This window comes from Xyrauchen texanus, chromosome 13, assembly GCF_025860055.1.
Source record: "Xyrauchen texanus isolate HMW12.3.18 chromosome 13, RBS_HiC_50CHRs, whole genome shotgun sequence".
In the NCBI taxonomy this organism is placed as follows: Eukaryota; Metazoa; Chordata; class Actinopteri; order Cypriniformes; family Catostomidae; genus Xyrauchen; species Xyrauchen texanus.
Genome location: NC_068288.1, coordinates 42,928,945 through 42,941,376, shown reverse-complemented (window position 1 = coordinate 42,941,376; position 12,432 = coordinate 42,928,945). Strand labels below are relative to the sequence as shown.

General features: G+C 37.5%; 1 protein-coding gene across 1 annotated transcript; it reads left to right on the top strand.

Moving 5' to 3' along the window:
• The first annotated feature begins 3,841 nt into the window (after positions 1 to 3,841).
• Positions 3,842 to 12,068, top strand: LOC127654101 (oxidative stress-responsive serine-rich protein 1-like). Its single transcript, XM_052141090.1, has 4 exons — positions 3,842 to 4,157; positions 5,318 to 5,416; positions 6,477 to 6,587; positions 10,946 to 12,068. Exons 2-4 carry the CDS (start codon positions 5,331 to 5,333, stop codon positions 11,676 to 11,678), a joined length of 930 nt encoding a protein of 309 aa, XP_051997050.1. The 5' UTR covers positions 3,842 to 4,157; positions 5,318 to 5,330; the 3' UTR covers positions 11,679 to 12,068.
• Positions 12,069 to 12,432: the final 364 nt, after the last annotated feature.

The following is a 12,432-nucleotide window of genomic DNA, read 5'->3' as shown; positions in this document are numbered from 1 at the left end:
TGAGGACTTTTATTTTGACACCAATTACTCAGTTAGTTTGCTGGCGAAATTTGAATTCTGGTCAAATACAAATTATTTTCACGGTGTAAAAATGTACAATATATGCATAGAATGGTTGCTGATATACAGAAATTAATATGACCAAAACTGTTGAAAAATTAAGACTTTTAAGGCATCTTGGGAACTCGGGTATCAAAATTGTCTCCAAGTTTTCCAGTCGTAATTATGACTTGAAGGGTCGTTCATGTGGAACTTCCGAGTGGAAAACTAATATTTATGATAATTCCGATAGCACGTGAAGGCAGCATATGTATAGAAATGGCTCCTATGTGGCATTATGAACTATGAAAGTTTGTAATCATGTATTGTTTATATATCATTTCTTTATAATTGATTGCCTTACATTACCTAACTTAAAGAAAAGTATTGTGGCAGTGCCATGGTACAGCGATGGCATCAGGTGGTACTTTGATATAAACCATTATCATAGTTTTTATCAGGTGCAATGTCCAAAAGCATAGTAACACACACACATAACACAGAAAAACTTTTTCTAATTTCTTATTCCCTACTTGACAGAGGAACAGAAGAGGCAGAATTATACACAAAAATGTTCTTTGCATGCAGAATAAGTCCAGATAGATTTCAGCCTAATAGTGATATTTAATTGAATGGGCAATTTTACATGTATTTTGGATATTTTCAAGATATTTTCAAAATACTGTATTTTATTTTTATTTAAAAAAATTCCACATAGTATTTGGTATTTTATATGTATACAGTACACTCAGGCTTGGACCATGGGAATGTTTGTTGGGGTTGAGGCCTGGGAGGGGGATAGGGTATTAATGGGGGTTAAGGGGAACAATGGTCGACTCTGTGCATGTATATTTTGCTTTGTTCTGTGTTATGTTTGAGAATCAATCAATAAAAATGTTAATCTGAAATGTCGCACTGAGTATAAATGGGTTTATATATAAAAATTACTTAACTGCCTTTATATTTTAGGTAGAGTAATCATGAATATGTTCATGTTTATTAATAACTTTTAATTAAAAAAAAATTAGCGATAAGATAGGGGCCCAGAGCGCAAAGTTTTCAGGGGCCCAAAAATCCTTACACCGGCCCTGCTCGTAGGTTCCATTACTATGAGAAGTGAAAACTGTCTGAATTGAAAGCACTTATTTCACTCCCTTCCTGACCAGTAGACCTTATTCACAGTTGTGCCATCTTTGATTTTTGACGGTAATGAAAACGAGGCTCTGAGGGATAGACTAGCCATCTTTAATAGCGCACAGAACAGAAAAAAATCCACTTCAACCTTGTGCATCAGTCCCAACTGGTGTCCACCCCAGGCAATCTGACGGTCCATGCACGTACCCAAGACCCTCCGCGACACCACTGCTACAAGATTACTTCAGTCCGGTGTGTGTTTTTTTTTTTTTTACATACACCGTACAATTGATCTTCACATGAAAATGTTCAGTTAAATAGGCACCCGTAAATAACAACATCAAACCCACAAAATGAACAAATAAACAACAATAAATCAGTAAAGGAAAATATATATATTTTTAAAAGTAGACTGAGATAAAGACCAACCGAATAAAAAACCCTCTCAGACCGCCTCAGCAAAATGCACGACGTGTAGCCCATACATCGCGGACAAAGCCACCCACTCACTCCATTGATTTTATGAAGGCCATTGCTTCTTGTGGGCATGTGAAAGTCTTACGTCCATCCTTGGTATCAACTCTTAGCTAAGCCGGATAAAGCAATTTGAGGCTCACATCCTATGTGTAAAGTAGTTTTTTGCACTCTTTAAATCTCTCCCATTTCGCTTGTGTAATACTCAGGGGCATAGATTCCAGGGGGGATGGGGGACCAAATCTACACCCTTGGTAACACTGGCAAAGTCCGGAAAAACCATAATGTTGTAAACCTCCCAGCACAACTTGCCTTTATTCCTCACTGCACGTAAAACAAAATCTCTGTCTACCGACAGCATGAATCTTGCCAGTATGGGTCAGAGTCTGTCACCCGCTCTGGGCAAGCTGACTGAGAGCTCTGTGCGCACGCTCTTTTTCCAGAAGACGGCCTGCTGTGTTGAACAAATTTGGAATAAGCCCGTCCATCTTGACCGACCTTTCCCTTTGGGATTCCAACGAAACAAACATTACTACATCTGCTTCGATTTTCCATATCCTCTCATTTTTCCCCACACCTGATCCATATCAGTTTTGGTCGCCAGCGGGTTGGTCTGCAGCTCTTTTCTGGCTGCTTCTAGAGACTCTTGTGATCAGGGTGGATAAGTTTGACTTTATAGATGTGGTCGCTCGACATGTCGGTTGGGATTTTCATTAGCGCTGCATAAATGTTTGCAATATCTTACACTACATCCTGAGGAGCGCTGCCATTCCCATCCGGACCCCCTGACATCTTGCTCTTGAGAGGCATCAGACGCGTATGACCGTAAATGGTTTTTAATGTCGGACTGAATTGTAGCAAAGTGTGGTAGGTGTCACATAGCGACACGTGACACCTACTCAGTGTGGCATTATAAACATGTTGCTATAGTAATGGAGAGGATTAAACTATATGCAGATTAGTTTTTATTTCTTTAAGTTAACAATTACACTGAACAAAAATGTAACTGGTTTGATTCAAGTCAAAAATATTATTTAACATATTTAACGTGTCTGCTGGGATATAGAGAGAGCTTTTAAACGTTTTCCTGGAGAAATCTCTTACCTGGAGGTATCTGGAAACAAAATGCGAGAGTTAGGAAGGCCAAATTTCTCAGCTAGCTGTTGGAAAGATGCAAAACTACCACCAATAAATACATCTTTAATAGCATAAATGCCTTTTTGGGACCAGGCATCAAATGCACTGTCCTGGAGGGAAGGAAGGAACAATGTGTTTTTACAGAGATGCATGGACAAAGGTAATGATTGGATTCCAAAATGTTTTTGAAATTGTGTCCAGATCTGTTGGGTAGACTTCACAATGGCATTTTAGAATAGCAAGATACAGTAGAGATATGAGGGCATGAAATCACGGCAGGAAGTGAGGCTGGGACACAAGAAGTAGACGCCATCGAACACCAAGCAGGTGAGTGTTTGAGATCCGCCTGGAACCAATTCAGAATAGAGTGTAGATTAGCTGCCCAGTAACAATAAACTAAGTTAAGCAACGCCAAACCACCAGACTCTTTGGGCTTCTGTAGTACCACGTTTCGCAGGCATGGAGTTTTCTTATTCTATATATATATATATATATATATATATATATATTTCTTTTTTTTTTTACTTTAAATGTCCACTTTCACTTTCACATTCTCCTTTTGTTTTTGCTGAATTGCATTATTCGTGCATAGTGACACCTACTGGGTACTTCAATATTGTTCTGTTTCTCAGACACACTTATCATGTCGCTTCTGAAGACATGGATTTAACCAATGGAGTCGTATTGATTATTTTATGCTACCTTTATGTGCTTTTTGAGCTTCAAAGTTCTGGCACACCATTCACTTGCATTGTGAGGAGTTACAGAGCTGAGATATTTCTCTAAAAATCTTCGTTTGTGTTCAGCAGAAGCAAGACAGTTGAGGGTGAGAGATAGATTGAGATATAGCATGAGGGTGAGAAAATCAATGAGATAATTTAAATTTTTGCGGTGAACTATTCCTTAAAGGACATATAGGGGATAAAAATGATCAAGCCATTCAACTCTGTAGAATAGATACACAATACGCGAATCTTTTAAAAAACATAGTCGTAATCTGGTGTCGTTTTATATGTTTGTGTACTACGTCATCACGATCTGCGTTGTTGCAGTGTCACTCTGAGTGTCTGGTGTGTAAACAAGTGACTGGCGAGGGACAAATCTAGAATATTTAACATGTTTTACTGATTGCGTTGTCATTTCTAGGTTGTTAATGTACTAAGATAACATCGGGATAATTTCTGTGTACGTTAAGCCCGTGGACAGCCCGTCAAAGGGCGATTTAAAGCGGGGTTCTCAAAGACGTCGAGGAGTTTGTGCACGCTCACTGGCTATCGTTAGCCTGTTAGCTTTTATGTGATAAACAGATCCTCATAACAGAGGACACAAACTCCTGTATGCCCTGGTTTTACACTGGCTTGGGCCCTGTAGCCGTAAGTATATTTCTGTTGTGGTCAATTAATTACTATTTGTATATTTTGTTTAGCCAACTTACATGTAGAATGTAAACGGCGCTAACAGGCTAGACACAATGCTAAGCTTCATGATGCTAAGTGTTCATGTCATCACTATTTCATATCATGATACACTGCTAGTGCGTTGTGGTTTAAACGTACATTATTAGGGGTATTTAACCCCTGTGCATCAATTAAAAAAAAGTTACTCAGAGGTCCTTAGTGGACAAAAATGTCCGTGTCAGAAAACTGCCATAAAAATATTATATATTCATATTATTTTTAACCAACATCAGACCTGATCATAACTACCGAATATTCATTAATTTTAAGAATTTTAACATTTTAAACGCCAGTTTGTTTATATTATGCCACTGTTGTTTTTACATACACACACATACAAAACACACTCTTGACATTCATAACAATATATCCACACAATTTTAACTGCATCATTTATTATATCAGCATGCAGTGCTCTATAATACAGTGAACAGAAAATAGGGAAAAAGCATGTATTTGCTCCATATTTTATAAATCTAAACATGAGAAAAATGGCACTATCTAGTGGAAAATATTAAAAACGTAAATTTTGAAGCCTGGTCCTGAGAATTTTGTGGACACAGTGTATTTTAGCTGTATTATAGGAACTGAGGTTGAAGTATCAAAATTCCACAAAAATACACACCTTTGGCTAAATTTATGCCATTGGCATTAACATAGCCAAAATGTCCCGAAGGTCGTACAAGGGTTAAAAGTGCAATTGGTTTGAAAACAAATCTACATTTAATATGAATCTATATTTTATAACATAGGACTCAACTTGTGCGTTATAACCTTTGTAATAATATCTAGAACCTACCAGATTTTATTTAGTGTTTGTCATGTGTAAAGTTTTAGCCATTGCAGTTTTTCCTAATTTATATCCATTTCTCAAACTGTTTAAAATGCATGTCAATGTTGTTCAAATTTATTAAGTGTATTTTTTATGTTGGGAAAGTTCTTGTGTTAGTATGGCCATTAGAATGCACAACTGTCACAATAACTCATCCCTTGGATGTTAATTCAATGGAAAACATCAGTATTGACACTGGGGATTTATATTACTTTATCCCTGTGGTTTTGTTTTCCGTTTTAAGGCTGTCTAGCATTATGGCTGCTGTGGAGAAAGAAGGAAAGGAGTGCGAGGAGGAGACACTACAGACAGCTTTTAAGAAACTGCGTGTGGATGCTGAAAGGTTTGTTGATGTTTTAATAGTAACCGTTACAGTTTGTCTGGATGTTGGAATGGAAGGTCATTGTTATGAAAGGAACGTTCGTGTTCAATACAAGATAATTGGTACTGTTCAAACAAACTGAGCACTACAGAATGGAACAGAACGTGAGAATCTCGAGACACATTTCCAAGTTGAACTCCTTTCCTGACAAAGCATTTAAAAAAACTCATTGCTTAATCTGAGAAACACTGAAGAGAGCAAGACGCAATGGCCTATTGCCTCCACCAACTGTAAGGGGCTGTTCACACCGAATGCTTTTGCAACCATCCATTTGTTTTTCTGTGTAAACACATGCTAGACGAACGTTTTTGTTTTGCTTTGTTTTTATTTATTCAGTGTCTCGTGCAGGAGAACATTTTTTTTTTTAGATGCTGTGTCTAATTAAAAAGATCTTTAAAATGCATATTGAGATGCCTGCTTTCTGTTAAACTGTAGTTGTTGTGCTGTGTCTAGCCTTTTTCTCATTAACCGCCTTGTTATTGGATACTTTTATCACATGGATTAAACTAATGGCTCACTGTGAATAGAGAATTTCTACAATTACATCAGTAACTGAAAAATATTGTTTGAATGATGCTACATCCACACCACTAGGTGTCAGTGTCAGTCCAAGATGACGTGAATAAAACTTTCAACGAAAGTGAGGGCCAGTTCATGAACATTAAAATACACATTTAAAAATCTATTTTCTACATGCTTTTAAAGTGATCAAAAAGTTAATATTATTGGATAAAACTTTACACTGATAAGGTTAGTAAGCGATTTTCATCAAACTAAAATCATGTTAACGTATAATGTTTATGTCTTGTGGCTATATTTTTGAGACGTTTATGGACTGGCCCCATTCACTTCCATTTTAATAATCAACAGTATGCCACAAATGCTGTGGATTGAGCTTAACTTGTATTAAACACTAACTGTACATTCCATTAAGTGTTGTTTGGCAAAATGGCAAATGACAAACCATTTTGGCAGAGAGATTTGTTTGACTGTCCAGGTAATTGTATGTATTTCGTTCCAGTTCCACAACAACAGTACGTGTCTGTGAAACACTGGCTTCCAGATTAGTTTCTCGTGGCAGTCCAGAGGGAGCCAAATCCAAGATAACCTCTTCAAAAGACAACTGGCATGGGTAGGGGCAGCTTTAGGATGCTTTACTATTGTTTTCAATTATTGTATAGTTATACTAATAGCTATGACTGGGCATTGTGATAGTATATATCCTGCAATTTTGGAAATGTGTCAACTGTTCGAGATCCTCCTGAGAACCAGCAAAAACAAAGCATTTTTGCAATTTCATTTCTTTTATGTCATCATAATGTTTGGTGCATAAGAAACCTTAGACAATTATTTTTTTAATTTGAACACACTGTAGAGGGCGTCAGGACCCAGTTATGAAAATGAATGATTTTTCCATTCACAAATCAAGTTAGTCTTTAGGCTTATTTTCTTTAACACTGTAACGTATTCAATGGAAAGGAGGAGGCGAGGACCGGCTTTTCAAATATAAATCATATTTTTAATGATAAACTTAAAAGACAAACACATACACATGACGGACATGTCCGTAAACTATCTCTCTCCAGCACAATCCTCCGCAGTCAGCCTTTATCCCTCTCGGAGGCTTGATGAGCCTGATAAGGGACCGGGTGTGTATAATCACGACCCGGCCCCGCCCTCCGCCTTGCCACAAACACATAATCTGCAACACTGATTTAACCAATGGTTTGAAAATTATGCATATAAAAGATGTTTATAGCTTGTTAATGTCTTGCGCTGTAGTATCCAAATGAATTAGCAGTGCCTCAATTTAATAGGCGTTCGATCAAATTGATTGGCTCTTTTCTTAGGAATATCATATATTTCATGGGAATATTGTCACTTAAAGTTAGGATTCACCCAAAAATTCTCACATTTATGCGTATGGCTTTCTTCTGCAGAACACAAATGAAGATTTTTAGAAGAATATTTCAGCTCTCCAAAAAGCACATAAAGGCAGCATAAAAGTAATCCATAAATCTCCAGTGGTTTAATCCATGTCTTCTGACGAGATCCAAATTATTTTGGGTGAGAACAGACCAAAATGTAACTTCTTTTTCACTGTACATCTTGCCATTGCAGTCGCTAGGCACAGTCATGATTTCAAGCTTGATTACACTTCCTAGTGCTTGGCATGCACAGAGTAATCAAGCTTGAAATCATGATCTCCAAAGATGTCAAGCTTTATAGTGACAAAGAGGTTACATCTTGGTCTGGTCTCACCCAAACTGATTGGATCGCTTCTGAAGACATGGATTAAACTACTGGAGTCGTATAGATAAAAATGCTTTTTTATGCTTTTTGTATCTTTAAAGTTTAGTTCCCAAATTCACTTGTATTGAATGAACCTGCAAAGCTGAGATAATCTTCTAAAAAAAAAACTACATTTTTGTTATGCAGAAGAAAGAAAGTCATACACATCTGGGATGGAATGAGGGTGAGTAAATTAGAGAATTTAAAATTTTGGGTGAAATATTCCTTTAATTTGATCCTATTCAGGCATCAATCTTATAACTATAGTCTACTCTAAAAACTACAGTGTGTCGCAGATGGGCTCACTCAGTGTAGAGAGCTTCATTGATTATAGTAGGTCAGATGACAGCTGTTTTACAGCGTCTTGAAACCTGAGTCATTTAGTTGGATTTATAATTTATTACAATTCATACTGGTATTACTGGTCTTATTTTAAATTTATGAGATGAAGTATCTTTCTTTTGTAAAGTAATTAAGTTACTGGATTATTTAAAAAGAGGCATTACTACATGGTTATTTAATTCTTAAAAATGTAATTTTCCAGTAAAATAACACACATTGTGATGTATATATGATTTGATTTTGGTTATACCGCCCATTCCTACAGTTCTATGTAAAAATAGTCACCAGTATGAGGGAAGCTTCTTTGAAACTGTTGGTTCCCAAGCTACTCATAATGAAAAGTAGTTACTCTTTTAAAAAAGTTGTTAGCAACAGAAGTTACAGTGCTGTGAAAAAGTATTTGCCCCTTCCTGATTTCTTCTGTTTTTGTGTGTTTTCCATACTAAATAGTTTTAGATCTTCAAATGAGATATTATATAAAACAAAGGCAACCTGAGTAAACACAAAATACAGTTTTCAAATATATATGGTTTTTTATTAAAGCAAAAAAGTTATCCTACACCAACATCACCCATGTGAAAATGTAACTGCCCCTTAAACTTAATAGCTGGTTGTGCCACTTTTAACAGCAACAACTGCAACCAAACACTTCTGATAACTGGAGATCAGTCTTTCACAACGCTGTGGTGGAATTTTAGCCCACTCTTCTTTGCAGAACTGCTTTAGTTCAGCCACATTGGAGGGTTTTCAAGCATGAACTGCCTGTTTAAGTTCTTGCCACAGCATCTCTGGTTCAAATCAGGACTTTGACTGGCCCACTCCAAAACCTTAATTTAGCTTCTTTTGAGCCATTCAGAGTTGGACTTACTCCTATGCTTTGGATCATTATCTTGCTGCATAATCCAGTTGCGCTTGAGCTTCAGCTCATGGACTGATGACCAGATGTTCTCCTTTAAGATTTTCTGGTAGAGAGCAAAATTCATGTTTTTCTCAATTATTGCAAGTCGCCCTGGCCATGAAGCAGCAAAGCATCCCCACGCCATCACACTAACATCAGCATGCTTGACTGTAGGTATGATGTTCTTTTTGTGGAATTCTGTATTTGATTTATGCCAGATTTAACGGGAACCCTGTCTTTCAAACCATTCCACTTTTGATTCATCTGTTCACTGAACATTCTCCCAAAAGATTTGAGGATCATCAAGGTGTGTTTTGGCAAAATTTAGACCAGCCTTAATGTTCTTCTGGGTTAGCAGTGGTTTTCACCTCGGCACTCTTCCATGGATGGCATTTTTTTTTTCCATGGATTCATGAACGGTGACCTTTATTGATGCAAGAGAGGCCTGCAGTTTCTTGGATGCTGTCCTTTGCGACTTCCTGTATGAGTCGTCGCTGTGCTCTTGGAGGAATTTTTAAAGGTCAGCCACTTCTGGGAAGGTTCACTACTGTGCCAAGTTTTCTTCATTTGGAGATAATTGCTCTCACCGTGGTTCTTTGGAGATCCAGAGCCTTTGAAATGGCTCTTTAACCCTTCCCAGACTGATGTATTTCAATCACCTTTTTCCTCATCATTTCTAAATCGGGATGGGGCAAATACTTTTTCACAGCAATGTGCTAAGAAAAAGTATCTAACTACATTGAAGCTATTTCAGTGATCCGTTATATTGAAAATATACTGTATTTTTAAAAAAATATATATTAGGCCTATAACAATCAGATGATATTATGTAATTCTGCAATCTGAAGTTCTATATATTATTGGGATGATTCTACAGAATTAGGGTGACAAGAAGAATTAAACACAAATTTATACAATTAATAAAACCATATTTTTTATAGGTGAGTCAAAATATAGTGATAAACAGCAGCATTTAATAATATTTTATAAAAATAAATAAATAAGGTAAATTCCCTTTAAGGCTGTGAGTGAGCTCAAGTGAATTATTTATGTGAACTGTCTGAATGAACCAACTAACTAAAATACTAGAATTCCCAACACCAAATCTAAGTGAATCATTTATTTTAACTGGTTAATTTACATGAACTGTCTGAAAGAACTGATTAGCTTAAAAGGAGTGATGACATGAGGAATTAAATTTTCCTTAATCATTTCTTATGTAAGGGTTCATTGTACTATAAAAACACTCTGTAATTTTCAGAACTCAAAACTTCCTACCTTTTGCTGAAACCAAGCTGTCAAAACAACTCGTTCTCTACTTCCTCCACATTGTGATGTCACACTGTGATAGACATTTGCATTTGACCACATCCACAACAACACATAAATGCCTACTTTACCTTATCACTTCCATAGCCCCGCCCAGCAGCGGTGAGCATTGAGATGGCTTCTCAGTCAAGAGCATAGAGCCAATTAGAACAGTGGGTGTTTACTGTCAAGTCTTAAAGGAGAAGCAGCACCAAAACTGAGCATTTCTGACATAGGGTCAGAATGGGGGTAAAACAAATTTTCATGCTTTCAAATATGACTTTTTGTGCAAAAAAAAAACTTTACTAATATTATAAGCGAACTTCAAGGAACATATTAAAATAGTAAAAAAAAAAGGCAGGTCATGACACCTTTAACTTCTTTGATTTTCCCAGCACTACATGAGCGAGAGGACAGTTTAGGCCAGCTCGTTTGATGACTCCATCAGCTCCATTGCTGCGTTCGCAATACTGTGTGACAAATGTTGCTTTTTGTGACTCTACATCGCTACTTGTTGAAAAATGTAGCACATTAATTGAAAAGTGAAAATGGTTAAGCTACTGAAAAATGTCGCTACTTTTAGTTAGTCACTCCCCAACACTGGTAGTCACTTACTATAATACTGTTTTCTGTGTCATTATTTAATATAGATGTACACGAAAATCATCCAGAGGTATTGTGAGAAGCCAACGACGGCGAAGATCAAAATCTCCCATCCTTCATCCTCCTAAGTTTACCTACTGCAGCAAAATGTCTCCCCCTCCTGGCCACCTCAAACACAAGAGCCCCCCAGAGTCTGATGACACCAGCGCTTCTCTTGGCATCTCTGTCAAGAAGGAAGTACCGTTCTCTGCTCCCTGTTCAACTGTATTTGGTGTTGTTGGGTATGAAACCCCTCTCCCTCCTCCTAAGGGTCCGGACTCACCGCAGCTCAGACCGAGAATGCCCTGTGATGATGAGAGCGTTCCTGAAAACAAGCCCACTCGATGGAGTCGCCAGAGCTCTCAGGATGCAGCAGAATGTAACGCTGTTCCTTCTGACTTTCAAACTCTGAGCAAGCTGCAGGAAGGCAGTCAGTGCCCTTGTGGGCAAAGAGAGTGCCAATGTCCAGGTTGGCAAGGTGTTGAGGTCTACGCATTCACCGGCCTTCGTGATGTGATCTCAGAATGTGAACGAAAGCTGCCCAGCCCTCAGGACAGTTCTCCCAACAGCAGAACTCACAATGGGAAAAATAATGCAACTTCCAGCTCTCCGCGATCCTGTTCTGAACAAGCCCGTGCTTACGTTGATGACATCACAATAGAGGACCTTTCCGGCTACATGGAATATTACCTTTACATCCCCAAGAAGATGTCCCACATGGCTGAGATGATGTACACCTGAAAACAGAATAAATGCTGCAAATTAAAGCATTACAATAGATTATTGTTCTTGGGTACTTTTAATAATATAAAGAATGATTTATGAAATAAGGTAGTAATGAAGATGTTATTTAAAAGCAATTCTACATTTGTATTTGGGATTTGATACCATGTCTGTGATTAGTCCTTAACATCCTCTCATCTGACTAAGAATGATGGGGCATGACTCATCCAGTGAGGTTTCCTTTATTTTTGTTTGATTTCATGATAACTGTTATGTTTGGTTTACATGTAAAATTGCCAAAGGTCTAACGCAGAGACTGCAGGTTTGATTTCACTGATATATGCAAACTTACCAAATGCCAAGGAAATGATGGCATCTAAATTAAATCTCAATAAAACTGTTTTTTGATGGGCTCTTGGCTCTGGTTTGGTGTCTTTTCAATGTCATTGTTTTGCATCTTACCTTACCTGCTATTGTGTTGCGACCAAGATAAAATCCAAAATTGAGACATGTTGTGTTATACTTTATTTTCCACATTTTATAATAATAGTGAAAAATATATAAAACAATTATATAGCAGCTTTTCCTTGATTCTATATCTGGAAGTGGTATTAGGGGGGCCAGCAGGGGGTGCTCACACTGTGGTCTGTGTGGGTCCTAAAGCACCAGTATAGTGACTGGGACACTGTACTGTAAATAAGCACCGTCCTTCGGATGAGACTTCAAACTGAGTTCCTCACTCTCTTTGGTCATTAAAAATCCCAGGGCACTT